We start from the raw sequence: 27,119 nt of genomic DNA on the forward strand, positions 1-27,119 counted from the left end.
TCAACAACTCACTGATCTACAGCTGGCCCCTCTCCACGTCAACAACTCACTGATCTACAGCTGGCCCCTCTCCACATCAACAACTCACTGATCTGTAGCTGGCCCCTCTCCACATCAACAACGCACTGATCTACAGCTGGCCCCTCTCCACGTCAACAACTCACTGATCTACAGCTGGCCACTCTCCACGTCAACACCTCACTGATCTACAGCTGGCCCCTCTCCACGTCAGCAACTCACTGATCTACAGCTGCTGGCCCCTCTCCATGCCAACAACTCACTGATCTACAGCTGCTGGCCCCTCTCCACATCTACAACTCACTGATCTACAGCTGCTGGCCCCTCTCCATGCCAACAACTCACTGATCTACAGCTGGCCCCTCTCCACATCAACAACTCACTGATCTACAGCTGGCCCCTCTCCACATCAACAACTCACTGATCTACAGCTGGCCCTACTCCACATCAACAACTCACTGATCTACAGCAGGCCCCTCTCCACATCAACAACTCACTGATCTACAGCTGGCCCCTCTCCAAATCAAAACTCACTGATCTACAGATGGCCCTTCTCCACATCAACAACTCACTGATCTACAGCTGGCCCCTCTCCACGTCAACAACTCACTGATCTACAGCTGGCCCCTCTCCACGTCAACAACTCACTGATCTACATTTTGCCCCTCTCCACATCAACAACTCACTGATCTACAGCTGGCCCCCCTCCACGTCAACACCTCACTGATCTACAGCTGGCCCCTCTCCAAATCAACAACTCACTGATCTACAGCTGGCCCCTCTCCACGTCAACAACTCACTGATCTACAGCTGGCCCCTCTCCACGTCAACAACTCACTGATCTACAGCTGGCCCCTCTCCACGTCAACACCTCACTGATCTGTAGCTGGCCCTTCTCCACGTCAACAACTCACTGATCTACAGCTGCTGGCCCCTCTCCACGTCAACAACTCACTGATCTACAGCTGGCCCCTCTCCACATCAACAACTCACTGATCTACAGCTGGCCCCTCTCCACGTCAACAACTCACTGATCTACAGCTGGCCCCTCTCCACGTCAACAACTCACTGATCTACAGCTGGCCCCTCTCCACATCTACAACTCACTGATCTACAGCTGCTGGCCCCTCTCCACATCTACAACTCACTGATCTACAGCTGGCCCCTCTCCACGTCAACAACTCACTGATCTACAGCTGGGCCCCTCTCACGTCAACAACTCACTGATCTGCAGCTGGCCCCTCTCCACGTCAACAACTCACTGATCTACAGCTGGCGCCCTCTCCACGTCAACACCTCACTGATCTACAGCTGGCCCCTCTCCACGTCAACAACTCACTGATCTACAGCTGGCCCCACTCCACGTCAGCAACTCACTGATCTACAGCTGCTGGCCCCTCTCCACATCTACAACTCACTGATCTACAGCTGCTGGCCCCTCTCCATGCCAACAACTCACTGATCTACAGCTGGCCCCTCTCCACGTCAACAACTCACTGATCTACAGCTGCTGGCCCCTCTCCACATCAACAACTCACTGATCTACAGCTGGCCCCTCTCTACATCAACAACTCACTGATCTACAGCTGCTGGCCCCTCTCCACATCTACAACTCACTGATCTACAGCTGCTGGCCCCTCTCCACATCTACAACTCACTGATCTACAGCTGGCCTCTCTCCACGTCAACAACTCACTGATCTACAGCTGGACCCTCTCCACATCAACAACTCACTGATCTGTAGCTGGCCCCTCTCCACATCAACAACGCACTGATCTACAGCTGGCCCCTCTCCACATCAACAACTCACTGATCTACAGCTGGCCCCTCTCCACGTCAACAACTCACTGATCTACAGCTGGCCCCTCTCCACGTCAACAACTCACTGATCTACAGCTGCTGGCCCCTCCACGTCAACAACTCACTGATCTACAGCTGGCCCCTCTCCACATCAACAACTCACTGATCTGTAGCTGGCCCCTCTCCACATCAACAACTCACTGATCTACAGCTGGCCCCTCTCCACATCAACAACTCACTGATCTACAGCTGGCCCTTCTCCACATCAACAACTCACTGATCTACAGCTGGCCCCTCTCCACATCAACAACTCACTGATCTACAGCTGGCCCCTCTCCACGTCAACAACTCACTGATCTACAGCTGGCCCTTCTCCACATCAGCAACTCACTGATCTACAGCTGGCCCCTCTCCACGTCAACAACTCACTGATCTACAGCTGGCCCCTCTCCACGTCAACAACTCACTGATCTACAGTTGGCCCCTCTCCACGTCAACAACTCACTGATCTACAGCTGGCCCCTCTCCAGAACAACACCTCACTGATCTACAGCTGTCCCCTCTCCACATCAACAACTCACTGATCTACAGCTAGCCCCTCTTCACATCAACACCTCACTGATCTACAGCTGGCCCCTCTCCACATCTACAACTCACTGATCTACAGCTGCTGGCCCCTCTCCACGTCAACACCTCACTGATCTACAGCTTGCCCCTCTTCACGTCAACACCTCATTGATCTACAGCTGGCCCCTCTCCACATCTACAACTCACTGATCTACAGCTGCTGGCCCCTCTCACATCAACAACTCACTGATCTGTAGCTGGCCCCTCTCCACATCAACAGCTCACTGATCTACAGCTGGCCCCTCTCCACATCAACAACTCACTGATCTACAGCTGGCCCCTTCTCCACATCAACAACTCACTGATCTACAGCTGGCCCCTCTCCACATCAACAACTCACTGATCTACAGCTGGCCCCTCTCCACATCAACATCTCACTGATCTACAGCTGGCCCTTCTCCACATCAACAACACACTGATCTACAGCTGGCCCCTCTCCACGTCAACAACTCACTGATCTACTGCTGGCCCCTCTCCACGTCAACAACTCACTGATCTACAGTTGGCCCCTCTCCACGTCAACAACTCACTGATCTACAGCTGGCCCCCCTCCACGTCAACACCTCACTGATCTACAGCTGTCCCCTCTCCACATCAACAACTCACTGATCTGCAGCTGGCCCCTCTCCACATCAACAACTCACTGATCTACAGCAGGCCCCACTCCAAATCAACAACTCACTGATCTACAGCTGCTGGCCCCTCTCCACGTCAACAACTCACTGATCTACAGCTGGCCCCTCTCCACATCAACAACTCACTGATCTACAGCTAGCCCCTCTCCACATCAACACCTCACTGATCTACAGCTGGCCCCTCTCCATGTCAACACCTCACTGATCTACAGCTGCTGGCCCCTCTCCACATCAACAACTCACTGATCTACAGCTGGCCCCTCTCCACGTCAACACCTCACTGATCTGTAGCTGGCCCCTCTCCACGTCAACAACTCACTGATCTACAGCTGCTGGCCCCTCTCCATGTCAACAACTCACTGATCTACAGCTGGCCCCTCTCCACGTCAACAACTCACTGATCTACAGCTGGCCCCTCTCCACGTCAACAACTAACTGATCTACAGCTGGCCCCTCTCCACATCTACAACTCACTGATCTACAGCTGCTGGCCCCTCTCCACATCAACACCTCCTCACTGATCTACAGCTGGCCCCTCTCCATGTCAACACCTCACTGATCTACAGCTGCTGGCCCCTCTCCACATCAACAACTCACTGACCTACAGCTGGCCCCTCTCCACGTCAACACCTCACTGATCTGTAGCTGGCCCCTCTCCACGTCAACAACTCACTGATCTACAGCTGCTGGCCCCTCTCCATGTCAACAACTCACTGATCTACAGCTGGCCCCTCTCCACGTCAACAACTCACTGATCTACAGCTGGCCCCTCTCCACGTCAACAACTCACTGATCTACAGCTGGCCCCTCTCCACATCTACAACTCACTGATCTACAGCTGCTGGCCCCTCTCCACATCAACAACTCACTGATCTACAGCAGGCCCCTCTCCACATCAACAACTCACTGATCTGTAGCTGGCCCCTCTCCACATCAACAACTCACTGATCTACAGCTGGCCCCTCTCCACATCAACAACTCACTGATCTACAGCTGGCCCTTCTCCACATCAACAACTCACTGATCTACAGCTGGCCCCTCTCCACGTGAACAACTCACTGATCTACAGCTGGCCCCTCTCCACGTCAACAACTCACTGATCTACAGCTGGCCCCTCTCCACGTCAACACCTCATTGATCTACAGCTGGCCCCTCTCCACATCAACAACTCACTGATCTACAGCTGGCCCCTCTCCACATCAACAACTCACTGTACTACAGCTGGCCCCTATCCACATCAACAACTCACTGATCTACAGCTGGCCCCTCTCTACGTCAACAACTCACTGATCTACAGCTGCTGGCCCCTCTCCACATCTACAACTCACTGATCTACAGCTGCTGGCCCCTCTCCACATCTACAACTCACTGATCTACAGCTGGCCTCTCTCCACGTCAACAACTCACTGATCTACAGCTGGACCCTCTCCACATCAACAACTCACTGATCTGTAGCTGGCCCCTCTCCACATCAACAACGCACTGATCTACAGCTGGCCCCTCTCCACATCAACAACTCACTGATCTACAGCTGGCCACTCTCCACGTCAACACCTCACTGATCTACAGCTGGCCCTTCTCCACGTCAACAACTCACTGATCTACAGCTAGCCCCTCTCCACATCAACACCTCACTGATCTACAGCTGGCCCCTCTCCACGTCAACAACTCACTGATCTACAGTTGGCCCCTCTCCACGTCAACAACTCACTGATCTACAGCTGGCCCCCCTCCACGTCAACACCTCACTGATCTACAGCTGTCCCCTCTCCAAATCAACAACTCAATGATCTACAGCTGGCCCCTCTCCACATCAACAACTCACTGATCTACAGCAGGCCCCTCTCCAAATCAACAACTCACTGATCTACAGCTGCTGGCCCCTCTCCACGTCAACAACTCACTGATCTACAGCTGGCCCCTCTCCACATCAACAACTCACTGATCTACAGCTGGCCCCTCTCCACATCAACAACTCACTGATCTACAGCTGGCCCTACTCCACATCAACAACTCACTGATCTACAGCAGGCCCCTCTCCACATCAACAACTCACTGATCTACAGCTGGCCCCTCTCCAAATCAAAACTCACTGATCTACAGATGGCCCTTCTCCACATCAACAACTCACTGATCTACAGCTGGCCCCTCTCCACGTCAACAACTCACTGATCTACAGCTGGCCCCTCTCCAAATCAAAACTCACTGATCTACAGATGGCCCTTCTCCACATCAACAACTCACTGATCTACAGCTGCTGGCCCCTCTCCACATCTACAACTCACTGATCTACAGCTGCTGGCCCCTCTCCACATCTACAACTCACTGATCTACAGCTGGCCTCTCTCCACGTCAACAACTCACTGATCTACAGCTGGACCCTCTCCACATCAACAACTCACTGATCTACAGCTGGCCCTTCTCCACATCAACAACTCACTGATCTACAGCTGCTGGCCCCTCTCCACATCTACAACTCACTGATCTACAGCTAGCCCCTCTCCACATCAACACCTCACTGATCTACAGCTGGCCCCTCTCCACGTCAACAACTCACTGATCTACAGTTGGCCCCTCTCCACGTCAACAACTCACTGATCTACAGCTGGCCCCCCTCCACGTCAACACCTCACTGATCTACAGCTGTCCCCTCTCCAAATCAACAACTCACTGATCTACAGCTGGCCCCTCTCCACATCAACAACTCACTGATCTACAGCAGGCCCCTCTCCAAATCAACAACTCACTGATCTACAGCTGCTGGCCCCTCTCCACGTCAACAACTCACTGATCTACAGCTGGCCCCTCTCCACATCAACAACTCACTGATCTACAGCTGGCCCCTCTCCACATCAACAACTCACTGATCTACAGCTGGCCCTACTCCACATCAACAACTCACTGATCTACAGCAGGCCCCTCTCCACATCAACAACTCACTGATCTACAGCTGGCCCCTCTCCAAATCAAAACTCACTGATCTACAGATGGCCCTTCTCCACATCAACAACTCACGGATCTACAGCTGGCCCCTCTCCACGTCAACAACTCACTGATCTACAGCTGGCCCCTCTCCACGTTAACAACTCACTGATCTACATTTTGCCCCTCTCCACATCAACAACTCACTGATCTACAGCTGGCCCCCCTCCACGTCAACACCTCACTGATCTACAGCTGTCCCCTCTCCAAATCAACAACTCACTGATCTACAGCTGGCCCCTCTCCACGTCAACAACTCACTGATCTACAGCTGGCCCCTCTCCACGTCAACAACTCACTGATCTACAGCTGGCCCCTCTCCACGTCAACACCTCACTGATCTGTAGCTGGCCCTTCACCACGTCAACAACTCACTGATCTACAGCTGCTGGCCCCTCTCCACGTCAACAACTCACTGATCTACAGCTGGCCCCTCTCCACATCAACAACTCACTGATCTACAGCTGGCCCCTCTCCACGTCAACAACTCACTGATCTACAGCTGGCCCCTCTCCACGTCAACAACTCACTGATCTACAGCTGGCCCCTCTCCACATCTACAACTCACTGATCTACAGCTGCTGGCCCCTCTCCACATCTACAACTCACTGATCTACAGCTGGCCTCTCTCCATGTCAACAACTCACTGATCTACAGCTGGAACCTCTCCACATCAACAACTCACTGATCTGTAGCTGGCCCCTCTCCACATCAACAACTCACTGATCTACAGCTTGCCCCTCTCCACGTCAACACCTCACTGAGCGACAGCTGGCCCCTCTCCACATCAACAACTAACTGATCTACAGCTGGCCCCACTCCACGTCAACAACTCACTGATCTACAGCTGCTGGCCCCTCTCCACATCTACAACTCACTGATCTACAGCTGCTGGCCCCTCTCCATGCCAACAACTCACTGATCTACAGCTGGCCCTCTCCACGTAAACAACTCACTGATCTACAGCTGCTGGCCCCTCTCCACATCAACAACTCACTGATCTACAGCTGGCCCCTCTCTACATCAACAACTCACTGATCTACAGCTGCTGGCCCCTCTCCACATCTACAACTCACTGATCTACAGCTGCTGGCTCCTCTCCACATCTACAACTCACTGATCTACAGCTGGCCTCTCTCCACATCAACAACTCACTGATCTACAGCTGGCCCCTCTCCACATCTACAACTCACTGATCTACAGCTGCTGGCCCCTCTCCACATCTACAACTCACTGATCTACAGCTGGCCTCTCTCCACGTCAACAACTCACCGATCTACAGCTGGAACCTCTCCACATCAACAACTCACTGATCTACAGCTTGCCCCTCTCCACGTCATCACCTCACTGAGCGACAGCTGGCCCCTCTCCACATCAACAACTAACTGATCTACAGCTGGCCCCACTCCACGTCAACAACTCACTGATCTACAGCTGCTGGCCCCTCTCCACATCTACAACTCACTGATCTACAGCTGCTGGCCCCTCTCCATGCCAACAACTCACTGATCTACAGCTGGCCCTCTCCACGTAAACAACTCACTGATCTACAGCTGCTGGCCCCTCTCCACATCAACAACTCACTGATCTACAGCTGGCCCCTCTCTACATCAACAACTCACTGATCTACAGCTGCTGGCCCCTCTCCACATCTACAACTCACTGATCTACAGCTGCTGGCCCCTCTCCACATCTACAACTCACTGATCTACAGCTGGCCTCTCTCCACGTCAACAACTCACTGATCTACAGCTGGACCCTCTCCACATCAACAACTCACTGATCTGTAGCTGGCCCCTCTCCACATCAACAATGCACTGATCTACAGCTGGCCCCTCTCCACATCAACAACTCACTGATCTACAGCTGGCCCCTCTCCACGTCAACAACTCACTGATCTACAGCTGGCCCCTCTCCACGTCAACAACTCACTGATCTACAGCTGCTGGCCCCTCCACGTCAACAACTCACTGATCTACAGCTGGCCCCTCTCCACATCAACAACTCACTGATCTGTAGCTGGCCCCTCTCCACATCAACAACTCACTGATCTACAGCTGGCCCCTCTCCACATCAACAACTCACTGATCTACAGCTGGCCCTTCTCCACATCAACAACTCACTGATCTACAGCTGGCCCCTCTCCACATCAACAACTCACTGATCTACAGCTGGCCCCTCTCCACATCAACAACTCACTGATCTACAGCTGTCCCTTCTCCACATCAACAACTCACTGATCTACAGCTGGCCCCTCTCCACGTCAACAACTCATTGATCTACAGCTGGCCCCTCTCCACGTCAACAACTCACTGATCTACAGTTGGCCCCTCTCCACGTCAACAACTCACTGATCTACAGCTGGCCCCTCTCCAGATCAACACCTCACTGATCTACAGCTGTCCCCTCTCCACATCAACAACTCACTGATCTACAGCTAGCCCCTCTTCACATCAACACCTCATTGATCTACAGCTGGCCCCTCTCCACATCTACAACTCACTGATCGACAGCTGCTGGCCCCTCTCCACGTCAACACCTCACTGATCTACAGCTTGCCCCTCTTCACATCAACACCTCATTGATCTACAGCTGGCCCCTCTCCACATCTACAACTCACTGATCTACAGCTGCTGGCCCCTCCACGTCAACAACTCACTGATCTGTAGCTGGCCCCTCTCCACATCAACAGCTCACTGATCTACAGCTGGCCCCTCTCCACATCAACAACTCACTGATCTACAGCTGGCCCTTCTCCACATCAACAACTCACTGATCTACAGCTGGCCCCTCTCCACATCAACAACTCACTGATCTACAGCTGGCCCCTCTCCACATCAACATCTCACTGATCTACAGCTGGCCCTTCTCCACATCAAGAACTCACTGATCTACTGCTGGCCCCTCTCCACGTCAACAACTCACTGATCTACTGCTGGCCCCTCTCCACGTCAACAACTCACTGATCTACAGTTGGCCCCTCTCCACGTCAACAACTCACTGATCTACAGCTGGCCCCCCTCCACGTCAACACCTCACTGATCTACAGCTGTCCCCTCTCCACATCAACAACTCACTGATCTACAGCTGGCCCCTCTCCACATCAACAACTCACTGATCTACAGCAGGCCCCACTCCAAATCAACAACTCACTGATCTACAGCTGGCCCCTCTCCACATCAACATCTCACTGATCTACAGCTGGCCCTTCTCCACATCAACAACTCACTGATCTACAGCTGGCCCCTCTCCACGTCAACAACTCACTGATCTACTGCTGGCCCCTCTCCACGTCAACAACTCACTGATCTACAGTTGGCCCCTCTCCACGTCAACAACTCACTGATCTACAGCTGGCCCCCCTCCACGTCAACACCTCACTGATCTACAGCTGTCCCCTCTCCACATCAACAACTCACTGATCTACAGCTGGCCCCTCTCCACATCAACAACTCACTGATCTACAGCAGGCCCCACTCCAAATCAACAACTCACTGATCTACAGCTGCTGGCCCCTCTCCACGTCAACAACTCACTGATCTACAGCTGGCCCCTCTCCACATCAACAACTCACTGATCTACAGCTAGCCCCTCTCCACATCAACACCTCACTGATCTACAGCTGGCCCCTCTCCATGTCAACACCTCACTGATCTACAGCTGCTGGCCCCTCTCCACATCAACAACTCACTGATCTACAGCTGGCCCCTCTCCACGTCAACACCTCACTGATCTGTAGCTGGCCCCTCTCCACGTCAACAACTAACTGATCTACAGCTGCTGGCCCTTCTCCACATCAACAACTCACTGATCTACAGCTGGCCCCTCTCCACATCAACAACTCACTGATCTACAGCTGGCCCCTCTCCACATCAACATCTCACTGATCTACAGCTGGCCCTTCTCCACATCAAGAACTCACTGATCTACAGCTGGCCCCTCTCCACGTCAACAACTCACTGATCTACTGCTGGCCCCTCTCCACGTCAACAACTCACTGATCTACAGTTGGCCCCTCTCCACGTCAACAACTCACTGATCTACAGCTGGCCCCCTCCACGTCAACACCTCACTGATCTACAGCTGTCCCCTCTCCACATCAACAACTCACTGATCTACAGCTGGCCCCTCTCCACATCAACAACTCACTGATCTACAGCAGGCCCCACTCCAAATCAACAACTCACTGATCTACAGCTGGCCCCTCTCCACATCAACATCTCACTGATCTACAGCTGGCCCTTCTCCACATCAACAACTCACTGATCTACAGCTGGCCCCTCTCCACGTCAACAACTCACTGATCTACTGCTGGCCCCTCTCCACGTCAACAACTCACTGATCTACAGCTTGCCCCTCTCCACGTCAACAACTCACTGATCTACAGCTGGCCCCCTCTCCACGTCAACACCTCACTGATCTACAGCTGTCCCCTCTCCACATCAACAACTCACTGATCTACAGCTGGCCCCTCTCCACATCAACAACTCACTGATCTACAGCAGGCCCCACTCCAAATCAACAACTCACTGATCTACAGCTGCTGGCCCCTCTCCACGTCAACAACTCACTGATCTACAGCTGGCCCCTCTCCACATCAACAACTCACTGATCTACAGCTAGCCCCTCTCCACATCAACACCTCACTGATCTACAGCTGGCCCCTCTCCATGTCAACAACTCACTGATCTACAGCTGGCCCCTCTCCACGTCAACACCTCACTGATCTGTAGCTGGCCCCTCTCCACGTCAACAACTAACTGATCTACAGCTGCTGGCCCCTCTCCATGTCAACAACTCACTGATCTACAGCTGGCCCCTCTCCACGTCAACAACTCACTGATCTACAGCTGGCCCCTCTCCACATCAACAACTCACTGATCTACAGCTGGCCCCTCTCCACGTCAACACCTCACTGATCTGTAGCTGGCCCCTCTCCACGTCAACAACTAACTGATCTACAGCTGCTGGCCCCTCTCCATGTCAACAACTCACTGATCTACAGCTGGCCCCTCTCCACGTCAACAACTCACTGATCTACAGCTGGCCCTTCTCCACGTCAACAACTCACTGATCTACAGCTGGCCCCTCTCCACATCTACAACTCACTGATCTACAGCTGCTGGCCCCTCTCCACATCAACAACTCACTGATCTACAGCAGGCCCCTCTCCACATCAACAACTCACTGATCTGTAGCTGGCCCCTCTCCACATCAACAACTCACTGATCTACAGCTGGCCCCTCTCCACATCAACAACTCACTGATCTACAGCTGGCCCTTCTCCACATCAACAACTCACTGATCTACAGCTGGCCCCTCTCCACGTGAACAACTCACTGATCTACAGCTGGCCCCTCTCCACGTCAACAACTCACTGATCTACAGCTGGCCCCTCTCCACGTCAACACCTCATTGATCTACAGCTGGCCCCTCTCCACGTCTACAACTCACTGATCTACAGCTGCTGGCCCCTCTCTACGTCAACAACTCACTGATCTACAGCTGCTGGCCCCTCTCCACATCTACAACTCACTGATCTACAGCTGCTGGCCCCTCTCCACATCTACAACTCACTGATCTACAGCTGGCCTCTCTCCACGTCAACAACTCACTGATCTACAGCTGGACCCTCTCCACATCAACAACTCACTGATCTGTAGCTGGCCCCTCTCCACATCAACAACGCACTGATCTACAGCTGGCCCCTCTCCACATCAACAACTCACTGATCTACAGCTGGCCACTCTCCACGTCAACACCTCACTGATCTACAGCTGGCCCCTCTCCACGTCAGCAACTCACTGATCTACAGCTGCTGGCCCCTCTCCATGCCAACAACTCACTGATCTACAGCTGCTGGCCCCTCTCCACATCTACAACTCACTGATCTACAGCTGCTGGCCCCTCTCCATGCCAACAACTCACTGATCTACAGCTGGCCCCTCTCCACATCAACAACTCACTGATCTACAGCTGGCCCCTCTCCACATCAACAACTCACTGATCTACAGCTGGCCCCTCTCCACATCAACAACTCACTGATCTACAGCAGGCCCCTCTCCACATCAACAACTCACTGATCTACAGCTGGCCCCTCTCCACATCAAAACTCACTGATCTACAGATGGCCCTTCTCCACATCAACAACTCACTGATCTACAGCTGGCCCCTCTCCACGTCAACAACTCACTGATCTACAGCTGGCCCCTCTCCACGTCAACAACTCACTGATCTACATTTTGGCCCCTCTCCACATCAACAACTCACTGATCTACAGCTGGCCCCCCTCCACGTCAACACCTCACTGATCTACAGCTGTCCCCTCTCCACATCAACAACTCACTGATCTACAGCTGGCCCCTCTCCACGTCAACAACTCACTGATCTGCAGCTGGCCCCTCTCCACGTCAACAACTCACTGATCTACAGCTGGCCCCTCTCCACATCAACACCTCACTGATCTGCAGCTGGCCCTTCTCCACATCAACAACTCACTGATCTACAGCTGCTGGCCCCTCTCCACGTCAACAACTCACTGATCTACAGCTGGCCCCTCTCCACGTCAACAACTCACTGATCTACAGCTGGCCCCTCTCCACGTCAACAACTCACTGATCTACAGCTGGCCCCTCTCCACGTCAACAACTCACTGATCTACAGCTGGCCCCTCTCCACATCTACAACTCACTGATCTACAGCTGCTGGCCCCTCTCCACATCTACAACTCACTGATCTACAGCTGGCCTCTCTCCACGTCAACAACTCACTGATCTACAGCTGGACCCTCTCCACATCAACAACTCACTGATCTGTAGCTGGCCCCTCTCCACATCAACAACTCACTGATCTACAGCTGGAGGCTCTCCACGTCAACACCTCACTGAGCGACAGCTGGCCCCTCTCCACATCAACAACTAACTGATCTACAGCTGGCCCCTCTCCACGTCAGCAACTCACTGATCTGCAGCTGCTGGCCCCTCTCCACATCTACAACTCACTGATCTACAGCTGCTGGCCCCTCTCCATGCCAACAACTCACTGATCTACAGCTGGCCACTCTCCACGTAAACACCTCAATGATCTACAGCTGCTGGCCCCTCTCCACATCAGCAACTCACTGATCTACAGCTGGCCCCTCTCCATGCCAACAACTCACTGATCTACAGCTGCTGGCCCCTCTCCACATCTACAACTCACTGATCTACAGCTGCTGGCCCCTCTCCACATCTACAACTCACTGATCTACAGCTGGCCTCTCTCCACGTCAACAACTCACTGATCTACAGCTGGACCCTCTCCACATCAACAACTCACTGATCTGTAGCTGGCCCCTCTCCACATCAACAATGCACTGATCTACAGCTGGCCCCTCTCCACATCAACAACTCACTGATCTACAGCTGGCCCCTCTCCAAATCAAAACTCACTGATCTACAGATGGCCCTTCTCCACATCAACAACTCACTGATCTACAGCTGGCCCCTCTCCACGTCAACAACTCACTGATCTACAGCTGGCCCCTCTCCACGTCAACAACTCACTGATCTACATTTTGCCCCTCTCCACATCAACAACTCACTGATCTACAGCTGGCCCCCCTCCACGTCAACACCTCACTGATCTACAGCTGTCCCCTCTCCAAATCAACAACTCACTGATCTACAGCTGGCCCCTCTCCCACGTCAACAACTCACTGATCTACAGCTGGCCCCTCTCCACGTCAACAACTCACTGATCTACAGCTGGCCCCTCTCCACGTCAACACCTCACTGATCTGTAGCTGGCCCTTCTCCACGTCAACAACTCACTGATCTACAGCTGCTGGCCCCTCTCCACGTCAACAACTCACTGATCTACAGCTGGCCCCTCTCCACATCAACCACTCACTGATCTACAGCTGGCCCCTCTCCACGTCAACAACTCACTGATCTACAGCTGGCCCCTCTCCACGTCAACAACTCACTGATCTACAGCTGGCCCCTCTCCACATCTACAACTCACTGATCTACAGCTGCTGGCCCCTCTCCACATCTACAACTCACTGATCTACAGCTGGCCTCTCTCCACGTCAACAACTCACTGATCTACAGCTGGAACCTCTCCACATCAACAACTCACTGATCTGTAGCTGGCCCCTCTCCACATCAACAACTCACTGATCTACAGCTGGAGGCTCTCCACGTCAACACCTCACTGAGCGACAGCTGGCCCCTCTCCACATCAACAACTAACTGATCTACAGCTGGCCCCACTCCACGTCAGCAACTCACTGATCTACAGCTGCTGGCCCCTCTCCACATCTACAACTCATTGATCTACAGCTGCTGGCCCCTCTCCATGCCAACAACTCACTGATCTACAGCTGGCCCTCTCCACGTAAACAACTCACTGATCTACAGCTGCTGGCCCCTCTCCACATCAACAACTCACTGATCTACAGCTGGCCCCTCTCTACATCAACAACTCACTGATCTACAGCTGCTGGCCCCTCTCCACATCTACAACTCACTGATCTACAGCTGCTGGCCCCTCTCCACATCTACAACTCACTGATCTACAGCTGGCCTCTCTCCACGTCAACAACTCACTGATCTACAGCTGGACCCTCTCCACATCAACAACTCACTGATCTGTAGCTGGCCCCTCTCCACATCAACAATGCACTGATCTACAGCTGGCCCCTCTCCACATCAACAACTCACTGATCTACAGCTGGCCCCTCTCCACGTCAACAACTCACTGATCTACAGCTGGCCCCTCTCCACGTCAACAACTCACTGATCTACAGCTGCTGGCCCCTCCACGTCAACAACTCACTGATCTACAGCTGGCCCCTCTCCACATCAACAACTCACTGATCTGTAGCTGGCCCCTCTCCACATCAACAACTCACTGATCTACAGCTGGCCCCTCTCCACATCAACAACTCACTGATCTACAGCTGGCCCTTCTCCACATCAACAACTCACTGATCTACAGCTGGCCCCTCTCCACATCAACAACTCACTGATCTACAGCTGGCCCCTCTCCACATCAACAACCCACTGATCTACAGCTGGCCCTTCTCCACATCAACAACTCACTGATCTACAGCTGGCCCCTTTCCACGTCAACAACTCATTGATCTACAGCTGGCCCCTCTCCACGTCAACAACTCACTGATCTACAGTTGGCCCCTCTCCACGTCAACAACTCACTGATCTACAGCTGGCCCCTCTCCAGATCAACACCTCACTGATCTACAGCTGTCCCCTCTCCACATCAACAACTCACTGATCTACAGCTAGCCCCTCTTCACATCAACACCTCATTGATCTACAGCTGGCCCCTCTCCACATCTACAACTCACTGATCGACAGCTGCTGGCCCCTCTCCACGTCAACACCTCACTGATCTACAGCTTGCCCCTCTTCACATCAACACCTCATTGATCTACAGCTGGCCCCTCTCCACATCTACAACTCACTGATCTACAGCTGCTGGCCCCTCCACGTCAACAACTCACTGATCTGTAGCTGGCCCCTCTCCACATCAACAGCTCACTGATCTACAGCTGGCCCCTCTCCACATCAACAACTCACTGATCTACAGCTGGCCCTTCTCCACATCAACAACTCACTGATCTACAGCTGGCCCCTCTCCACATCAACAACTCACTGATCTACAGCTGGCCCCTCTCCACATCAACATCTCACTGATCTACAGCTGGCCCTTCTCCACATCAACAACTCACTGATCTACAGCTGGCCCCTCTCCACGTCAACAACTCACTGATCTACTGCTGGCCCCTCTCCACGTCAACAACTCACTGATCTACAGTTGGCCCCTCTCCACGTCAACAACTCACTGATCTACAGCTGGCCCCCCTCCACGTCAACACCTCACTGATCTACAGCTGTCCCCTCTCCACATCAACAACTCACTGATCTACAGCTGGCCCCTCTCCACATCAACAACTCACTGATCTACAGCAGGCCCCACTCCAAATCAACAACTCACTGATCTACAGCTGGCCCCTCTCCACATCAACATCTCACTGATCTACAGCTGGCCCTTCTCCACATCAACAACTCACTGATCTACAGCTGGCCCCTCTCCACGTCAACAACTCACTGATCTACTGCTGGCCCCTCTCCACGTCAACAACTCACTGATCTACAGTTGGCCCCTCTCCACATCAACAACTCACTGATCTACAGCAGGCCCCACTCCAAATCAACAACTCACTGATCTACAGCTGCTGGCCCCTCTCCACGTCAACAACTCACTGATCTACAGCTGGCCCCTCTCCACATCAACAACTCACTGATCTACAGCTAGCCCCTCTCCACATCAACACCTCACTGATCTACAGCTGGCCCCTCTCCATGTCAACACCTCATTGATCTACAGCTGCTGGCCCCTCTCCACATCAACAACTCACTGATCTACAGCTGGCCCCTCTCCACGTCAACACCTCACTGATCTGTAGCTGGCCCCTCTCCACGTCAACAACTCACTGATCTACAGCTGCTGGCCCCTCTCCATGTCAACAACTCACTGATCTACAGCTGGCCCCTCTCCACGTCAACAACTCACTGATCTACAGCTGGCCCCTCTCCACGTCAACAACTCACTGATCTACAGCTGGCCCCTCTCCACATCTACAACTCACTGATCTACAGCTGCTGGCCCCTCTCCACATCAACAACTCACTGATCTACAGCAGGCCCCTCTCCACATCAACAACTCACTGATCTGTAGCTGGCCCCTCTCCACATCAACAACTCACTGATCTACAGCTGGCCCCTCTCCACATCAACAACTCACTGATCTACAGCTGGCCCTTCTCCACATCAACAACTCACTGATCTACAGCTGGCCCCTCTCCACGTGAACAACTCACTGATCTACAGCTGGCCCCTCTCCACGTCAACAACTCACTGATCTACAGCTGGCCCCTCTCCACGTCAACACCTCATTGATCTACAGCTGGCCCCTCTCCACATCTACAACTCACTGATCTACAGCTGCTGGCCCCTCTCTACGTCAACAACTCACTGATCTACAGCTGCTGGCCCCTCTCCACATCTACAACTCACTGATCTACAGCTGCTGGCCCCTCTCCACATCTACAACTCACTGATCTACAGCTGGCCTCTCTCCACGTCAACAACTCACTGATCTACAGCTGGACCCTCTCCACATCAACAACTCACTGATCTGTAGCTGGCCCCTCTCCACATCAACAACGCACTGATCTACAGCTGGCCCCTCTCCACATCAACAACTCACTGATCTACAGCTGGCCACTCTCCACGTCAACACCTCAATGATCTACAGCTGGCCCCTCTCCACGTCAGCAACTCACTGATCTACAGCTGCTGGCCCCTCTCCATGCCAACAACTCACTGATCTACAGCTGCTGGCCCCTCTCCACATCTACAACTCACTGATCTACAGCTGCTGGCCCCTCTCCATGCCAACAACTCACTGATCTACAGCTGGCCCTCTCCACGTCAACAACTCACTAATCTACAGCTGGCCCCTCTCCACATCAACAACTCACTGATCTACAGCTGGCCCCTCTCCACGTCAACACCTCACTAATCTACAGCTGGCCCCTCTCCACATCTACAACTCACTGATCTACAGCTGCTGGCCCCTCTCCACATCAACAACTCACTGATCTACAGCTGGCCCCTCTCCACGTCAACAACTCACTGATCTACAGCTGGCCCCTCTCCACGTCAACACCTCACTGATCTACAGCTGGCCCCTCTCCACGTCAACAACTCACTGATCTACAGCTGGCCCCTCTCCACGTCAACAACTCACTGATCTACAGCTGGCCCCTCTCCACATCAACAACTCTGTGTGTGTGTGTGTGTGTGTGTGTGTGTGTGTGTGTGTGTGTGTGTGTGTGTGTGTGTGTGTGTGTCTCACCTGAAAGACGATGCGGGACTTCTCCAGTAGATACTGAGACGTTATGGCACCGCTGATTACACCTCTTCACTCACACACACACACACACACACACACACACACACACACACACACACACACACACACACACACACACACACACACACACACACACACACACACACACACACACACACACACACACAAACACACACAACCACAGTGAGTTCTCTTGTCTCTCAGTGTTAAGTAAAACCCCCCGCGGTTCATTAATAACCCAGAGCATTATGGGAATTCAGCTGACACCGTGTCACACCTTGGTCGTGTACCTGTCCAACGTCAAGGTGTCACCGTTACCCTGTTACACCAGCGAGGTTACCGCGGTAACGTGGCGTGCAGACCACAGGAGGTTGGTGACACCTGAATTAGGTAGTGAAGAGGCTCATGCTATTGGCTGGAGAGGAATCAGAGGGGAACGGTCTCCGTGTTTGACGCCATTCCGGTCACTCTGCTGTCCTCCCCTTGAACAGCCTCCACTGGTACAGACGGAGTTACCGCGGTAATGTGGGGTACAGACGGAGTTACCGCGGTAACATGGGGTACAGACGGAGTTACCGCGGTAACGTGGGGTACAGACGGAGTTTCCTCGATAACGTGGGGTATAGACAGAGTTACCACGGTAACGTGGGGTAGAGACAGAGTTACCATGTTAACGTGGGGTATAGACAGAGTTTCCGTGGTTACGTGGGGCATAGACAGAGTTTCCGTGGTAACGTGGGGTACAGACGGAGTTAACGTGGTAACGTGGGGTATTGACAGAGTTTCCGTGGTAATGTGGGGTACAGACAGAGTTACCATAGTAATGTAACAACAGAGTTACCATAGTAATGCCGTGGTAACAGAGTTACTGTTGCACCCTCGACAACCACTGTGATTATTATTATTTGACCCTGCTGGTCATTTATGAACGTTTGAACATCTTGGCCATGTTCTGTTATAATCTCCACCCGGCACAGCCAGAAGAGGACTGGCCACCCCTCATAGCCTGGTTCCTCTCTAGGTTTCTTCCTAGGTTCCTGCCTTTCTAGGGGAGTTTTTCCCTAGCCACCCCTCATATCCTGGTTCCTCTCTAGGTTTCTTCCTAGGTTCCTGCCTTTCTAGGGGAGTTTTTCCCTAGCCACCCCTCATATCCTGGTTCCTCTCTAGGTTTCTTCCTAGATTATAGCCTTTCTAGGGGAGTTTTTCCTAGCCACCCCCTCATAACCTGGTTCCTCTCTAGGTTTCTTCCTAGGTTCTGGCCTTTCTAGGGGAGTTTTTCCTAGCTACCCCTCATAGCCTGGTTCCTCTCTAGGTTTCTGCCTTTCTAGGGGAGTTTTTCCTAGCCACCCCTCATAGCCTGGTTCCTCTCTAGGTTTCTTCCTAGATTATAGCCTTTCTAGGGGAGTTTTTCCTAGCCACCCCCTCATAACCTGGTTCCTCTCTAGGTTTCTTCCTAGGTTCCTGCCTTTCTAGGGGAGTTTTTCCCTAGCCACCCCTCATATCCTGGTTCCTCTCTAGGTTTCTTCCTAGATTATAGCCTTTCTAGGGGAGTTTTTCCTAGCCACCCCCTCATAACCTGGTTCCTCTCTAGGTTTCTTCCTAGGTTCTGGCCTTTCTAGGGGAGTTTTTCCTAGCCACCCCTCATAGCCTGGTTCCTCTCTAGGTTTCTGCCTTTCTAGGGGAGTTTTTCCTAGCCACCCCTCATAGCCTGGTTCCTCTCTAGGTTTCTTCCTAGGTTCTGGCCTTTCTAGGGAGTTTTTCCAAGCCACCGTGCTTCTACACCTGTATTACTTGCTGTTTGGGGGGGTTTTAGGCTGGGTTTCTGTACAGCACTTTGAGATATCAGCTGATGTATGAAGGTCTTTATTAATACATTTGATTGGTTGATTGACTGTGGTAACGTAATAATGTAAATACAGTAGATATATAGGTGTTATAACGGTTCCTTCTGATTGGTTGATTGACTGTGGTAACGTAATAATGTAAATACAGTACTCACTCTTCCAGAAATATCTCCACATATTTCCCGAAGCGACTAGAGTTGTCGTTCCGGACCGTTTTGGCGTTCCCAAAGGATTCCAACAGGGGTGTGGCCTCCAGGATCTGTTACCGTGACAACCGATCAGTACCAGGAGCGGTTACTAGGGTTGCTAACAGTAATTACTATGGCAACAACAACCAACAACCACTGCATAGACAACAAAAGCTACAGACACATTACCTCAATCTGGGGTGGTCAGGGGCGGAAGGGAGAGAGAGAGAGAACAGTTACAGGAAGGTAGGAGCAGTATGTTTACATGTTTACCTGTTGTGTAATGTTGTGTTTACCTGTTGTGTAATGTTGTGTTTACCTGTTGTGTAATGTTGTGTTTACCTGCTGTGTTTACCTGTTGTGTAATGTTGTGTTTACCTGTTGTGTAATGTTGTGTTTACCTGTTGTGTTTACCTGTTGTGTAATGTTGTGTTTACCTGCTGTGTTTACCTGCTGTGTTTACTTGTTGTGATTACCTGCTGTGTAATGTTGTGTTTACCTGTTGTGTTTACCTGCTGTGTAATGTTGTGTTTACCTGTTGTGTTTACCTGTTGTGTAATGTTGTGTTTATCTGTTGTGTAATGTTGTGTTTACCTGTTGTGTAATGTTGTGTTTACCTATTGTGTTTACCAATTGTGTAATGTTGTGTTTACCAGTTGTGTAATGTTGTGTTTACCTGTTGTGTAATGTTGTGTTTACCTGTTGTGTAATGTTGTGTTTACCTGTTGTGTAATATTGTGTTTACCTGTTGTGTAATGTTATGTTTACCTGTTGTGTAATGTTGTGTTTACCTGTTGTGTTTACCTATTGTGTAATGTTGTGTTTACCTGTTGTGTAATGTTGTGTAATGTTGTGTTTACCTGTTGTGTAATGTTGTGTTTACCTGTTGTGTAATGTTGTGTTTACCTGTTTTGTTTACCTGTTGTGTAATGTTGTGTTTACCTGTTGTGTAATGTTGTGTTTACCTGTTGTGTAATGTTGTGTTTACCTGTTGTGTTATGTTGCGTTTGTGATGTATAGCTGTCAGGTAACGGAGGACCATTTTAGTCGCTTCAGTTTTCCCTGATCCACTCTCCCCACTGAAACACATTATCACCATTATCAGTCTCCCTACTGAAACACATTATTATTATTATCACTCTCCCCACTGAAACACATTATTATTATTATCACTCTCCCCACTGAAACACATTATTATTATTATCACTCTCCCCAGTGAAATGCATTTTCATCATTATCACTCTCCCCACTGAAACACATTATCACCATCGGTCTCCCCACTGAAACACATTATCACATCATTATCAGTCTCCCCACTGAAACACATTATCACCATCAGTCTCCCCACTGAAACACATTATCACATAATTATCAGTCTCCCCACTGAAACACATTATCACCATCAGTCTCCCCACTGACACACATTATCACCATCAGTCTCCCCACTGAAACACATTATCATCATTACCAGTATCCCCACTGAAAAACATTATCACCATTATCAGTCTACCCACTGAAATGCATTAGCATCATTATCAGTCTCCCCATTGACTCATGTTGTCGCCATTATCAGTCTTCCCTGACCCGCTCTCCCCACTGAAACACATTATCATCATTATTAACATTAAACTATATCAACATTAAACCAACATTAAACCATTATCAACATTAAACCAATATCAACATTAAACCATTATCAACATTAAACCATTATCAACATTAAACCATATCAACATTAAACCAATATTAAACCATTATCAACATTAAACCATTATCAATATTAAACCAATATCAACATTAAAACAATATCAACATTAAACTATTATCATCATTAAACCAACATTAAACCATATCAACATTACACCATATCAACATTAAACCAACATTAAACCATTATCAACATTAAACCATATCAACATTAAACCATTATCAACAATAAACCATTATCAACATTAAACATTATCAACATTAAACCATATCAACATTAAACCATTATCAACATTAAACCATATCAACATTAAACCATTATCAACAATAAACCATCATCAATATTAAACCATATCAACATTAAACCAATATCAACATTAAACCATTATCAACATTAAACCATTATCAACATTAAACCATATCAACATTAAACCAATATTAAACCATTATGAACATTAAACCATTATCAACATTAAACCAATATCAACATTAAACCAATATCAACATTAAACGATTATCATCATTAAACCAACATTAAACCATATCAACATTAAACCATATCAACATTAAACCAACATTAAACCATTATCAACATTAAACCATATCAACATTAAACCATTATCAACAATAAACCATTATCAACATTAAACCATTATCAACATTAAACCATTATCAACATTAAACCATATCAACAGTAAACCATTATCAATATTAAACCATATCAACATTAAACCAATATCAACATTAAACCAATATCAACATTAAACCATTATCATCATTAAACCAACATTAAACCATTATCAACATTAAACCATATCAACATTAAACCATTATCAACATTAAACAATATCAACATTAAACCAACATTAAACCATTATCAACATTAAACCATATCAACATTAAACCATTATCAACATTAAACCATTATCAACATTAAACCATATCAACATTTAACCATTATCAACATTAAACCATATCAACATTAAACCATTATCAACATTATCAACATTTAACCATTATCAACATTAAACCATATCAACATTAAACCATATCAACATTAAACCATTATCAACAATAAACGATTATCAACATTAAACATTTATCAACATTAAACCATTATCAACATTAAACCATATCAACAGTAAACCATTATCAATATTAAACCATATCAACATTAAACCAATATCAACATTAAACCATTATCAACATTAAACCATTATCAACATTAAACCATATCAACATTAAACCAACATTAAACAATATCAACATTAAACCATTATCAACATTAAACCAATATCAACATTAAACCAATATCAACATTAAACCATTATCATCATTAAACCAACATTAAACCATTATCAACATTAAACCATATCAACATTAAACCAACATTAAACCATTATCAACATTAAACCATATCAACATTAAACCATTATCAACAATAAACCATTATCAACATTAAACCATTATCAACATTAAACCATATCAACATGAAACCATTATCAACATTAAATCATATCAACATTAAACCAACATTAAACCATTATCAACATTAAACCATTATCAACATTAAACCATTATCAACATTAAACCAATATCAACATTAAACCATTATCATCATTAAACCAACATTAAACCATTATCAACATTAAACCATATCAACATTAAACCATTATCAACATTAAACAATATCAACATTAAACCAACATTAAACCATTATCAACATTAAACCATATCAACATTAAACCGTTATCAACATTAAACCATTATCAACATTAAACCATATCAACATTTAACCATTATCAACATTAAACCATATCAACATTAAACCATTATCAACATTATCAACATTTAACCATTATCAACATTAAACCATATCAACATTAAACCATTATCAACATTAAACCATATCAACATTAAACCAGTATCAACATTAAACCAACATTTAACCATTATCAACATTTAACCATTATCAACATTTAACCATTATCAACATTAAACCATTATCAACATTAAACCATATCAACATTAAACCAACATTAAACCAATATCAACATTAAACCATTATCAACATTAAACCAGCATTAAACCATTATCAACATTAAACCATATCAACATGAAACCATTATCAACATTAAATCATATCAACATTAAACCAACATTAAACCATTATCAACATTAAACCATTATCAACATTAAACCATTATCAACATTAAACCAATATCAACATTAAACCATTATCATCATTAAACCAACATTAAACCATTATCAACATTAAACAATATCAACATTAAACCAACATTAAACCATTATCAACATTAAACCATATCAACATTAAACCGTTATCAACATTAAACCATTATCAACATTAAACCATATCAACATTTAACCATTATCAACATTAAACCATATCAACATTAAACCATTATCAACATTATCAACATTTAACCATTATCAACATTAAACCATATCAACATTAAACCAACATTAAACCATTTATCAACATTAAACCATTATCAACATTAAACCATTATCAACATTAAACCATTATCAACATTAAACCATTATCAACATTAAACCATATCAACATTAAACCATTATCAACATTAAACCAACATTAAACCATTATCAACATTAAACCATTATCAACATTAAACCATTATCAACATTAAACCATATCAACATTAAACCATTATCAACATTAAACCATATCAACATTAAACCATTATCAACATTAAACCATATCAACATTAAACCAGTATCAACATTAAACCAACATTTAACCATTATCAACATTTAACCATTATCAACATTTAACCATTATCAACATTAAACCATTATCAACATTAAACCATATCAACATTAAACCAACATTAAACCAATATCAACATTAAACCATTATCAACATTAAACCAGCATTAAACCATTATCAACATTAAACCATTATTGACATTAAACCATATCAACATTAAACCATTATCAACATTAAACCATTATCAACATTAAACCATCATTAAACTATTATCAACATTAAACCATTATCAACATTAAACCATATCAACATTAAACCAACATTAAACCATTATCAACATTAAACCATTATCAACATTAAACCATTATCAACAATAAACCATATAAACATTAAACCAACATTAAACCATTATCAACATTAAACCATTATCAACATTAAACCGTATCAACATTAAACCATTATCATCATTAAACCTTTATCAACATTAAACCATTATCAACATTAAACCAACATTAAACCAACATTAAACCATATCAACATTAAACCATATCAAAATTAAACCATACCAACATTAAACCATTATCAACATTAAACCAACATTAAACCATATCAACATTAAACCATTATCAACATTAAACCATATCAACATTAAACCATTATCAACATTAAACCAACATTAAACCATTATCAACATTAAACCATTATCGACATTAAACCAACATTAAACCATATCAACATTAAACCAACATTAAACCAACATTAAACCATTATCAACATGATCCATCTTCCCATTGAAACACATTATTAATACGACCAACGTTATCAACACTATCAACCAATATCAAACATTACTAACCAATATTAGCCCAAATGAATGCATTATCAATATTTTCAAGACAAACTGCATTAACTGAAGCATTAACACCATTATCAGTATCATCACTCCCAGTAGCAGTACATTATCCTTGCACAGTGCCTTCAGAAAGTATGCATAACCCTTTGACTTGATTCCACATTTAGTTGTGTTACAGCCTGAATTCAAAATGGATTCAATTGATGTTGTTTTCTCCTCACCCATCTACACACAATACCCCATAATGACAAAGTGAATACATGTTTTTCAGAAATTTTAGCAAATGTAATGAAAAATAAATAAAGAAATATCAGTATTCACATCTCTGAGTACAAAACATTGTGTAGATTTGGCCGTGTGTTTTAGGTTATTGTCCTTCTGAAAGGGGAATTCATCTCCCAGTGTCTGGTGGAAAGCAGACTGAACCAGGTTTTCCTGTAGGATTTTTGCCTGTTCTTAACTCCATTCCGTTTATTTTTTTATCCTGAAAAACTCCTCAGTCGTTAACAATTACAAGCATAACCATAACATGATGCAGCCACTACTATGCTCGTGTTCAGGACAAAAAAGTGATTTTGCTTTGCCACAATTTTTTTGCAGTGTTACTTTAGTACCTTGTTGCAAACAGGATGCATGTTTTGGATTTTTTTGTAAATTTTGTACAGTATTCCTTATTTTCATTCTGTCATTTAGGTTAGTATTGTGGAGTAACTACAATGTTGTTGATCCATCCTCAGTTTTCTCCTATCACAGCCGTTAAACTCTGTAACTGTTTTAAAGTTACCATTGACCTCACGGTGAAATCTCTGAGCAGTTTCCTTCCTCTCCGGCAACTGAGTTAGAAAGCAAACGCCTGAATCTTTGTAGTGACTGGGTGTATTGATACACCTGTCACGTCCTGACCAGCAGAGGGAGTAATTGTATTAGTATTTGGTCAGGACGTGGCAGAAGGGTTTGTGTTTTGTATGGTTTTCTAGTTTGTCTATTTCTGTGTGGTCTGTGTGGCTCCCGATCAGGAACAGTTGTACGTTGTTCCTGATTGGGAGTCATATATTAGTTGCTTGTTTTCACCTGGGGATTGGTGGATAGTTGTCTTTAGCACTGCTGTTGTGAGTATAGCCTGTTAAACTGTCTTTTGTCGTTCTTCGTTTTGTTAATTTTTCCGTGCTCTCTGTGTTTAATAAATATTCAAGATGAGCATCCACATTCCTGCTGCGTTTTGGTCATCTCTACCCAACGACATCCATGACAACACCATCCAAAGTGTAATTAATAACTTTTACCATGCTCAAAGGGATATTCAATGTTTTTTGTTGTTGTTGTTTTTCTTACCCATCTACCAATAGGTGCCCTTCTTTACGGAGCATTAGGAAAACCTCCCTGGTCTTTGTGGTTGTAATCTGTGTTTGAACTGTTCTGCTCGACTGAGGGACCTTACAGATAATTGTATGTGTGGGGTACAGAGATGTTTATTATTATACGTACACTAAAGGTCAAACACTGAAGGTCAAACACTAAAGGTCAAATGATTTAGAACACATTCCAGGGTTTTTCTTTATTTTTTAAAACTATTTTCTACATTATAGAATAATAGCGAAGACATCAAAACTATGAAATAACACATATGGAATCATGTAGTAAATCTCTTAATGATCGGACCCCTTTTTTTTACATTTTCACCAAAAATGACATACCCAAATCTAACTGTAGCTTAGGCCTTGAAGCAAGGATATGCACATTCTTGATACCGTTTGAAAGAAAACACTT

General features: G+C 47.2%; 1 protein-coding gene across 1 annotated transcript in view; it reads right to left on the bottom strand.

The window, feature by feature from the left end:
* The window catches only part of LOC106592580 (unconventional myosin-XV), a 261,893-nt gene that overhangs the window by 226,279 nt on the left and 8,495 nt on the right, over positions 1-27,119 (bottom strand). Inside the window, exons 6-9 of the mRNA XM_045692035.1 lie at positions 21,029-21,119; positions 20,230-20,235; positions 20,008-20,111; positions 17,991-18,054 (exon numbers count right to left, since the gene is read on the bottom strand). Coding sequence (XP_045547991.1) covers positions 17,991-18,054; positions 20,008-20,111; positions 20,230-20,235; positions 21,029-21,119 — 265 coding nt within the window. The remainder of the gene's footprint in view (positions 1-17,990; positions 18,055-20,007; positions 20,112-20,229; positions 20,236-21,028; positions 21,120-27,119) is intronic.

This window comes from Salmo salar, chromosome ssa12, assembly GCF_905237065.1.
Source record: "Salmo salar chromosome ssa12, Ssal_v3.1, whole genome shotgun sequence".
Taxonomy (NCBI): domain Eukaryota; kingdom Metazoa; phylum Chordata; class Actinopteri; order Salmoniformes; family Salmonidae; genus Salmo; species Salmo salar.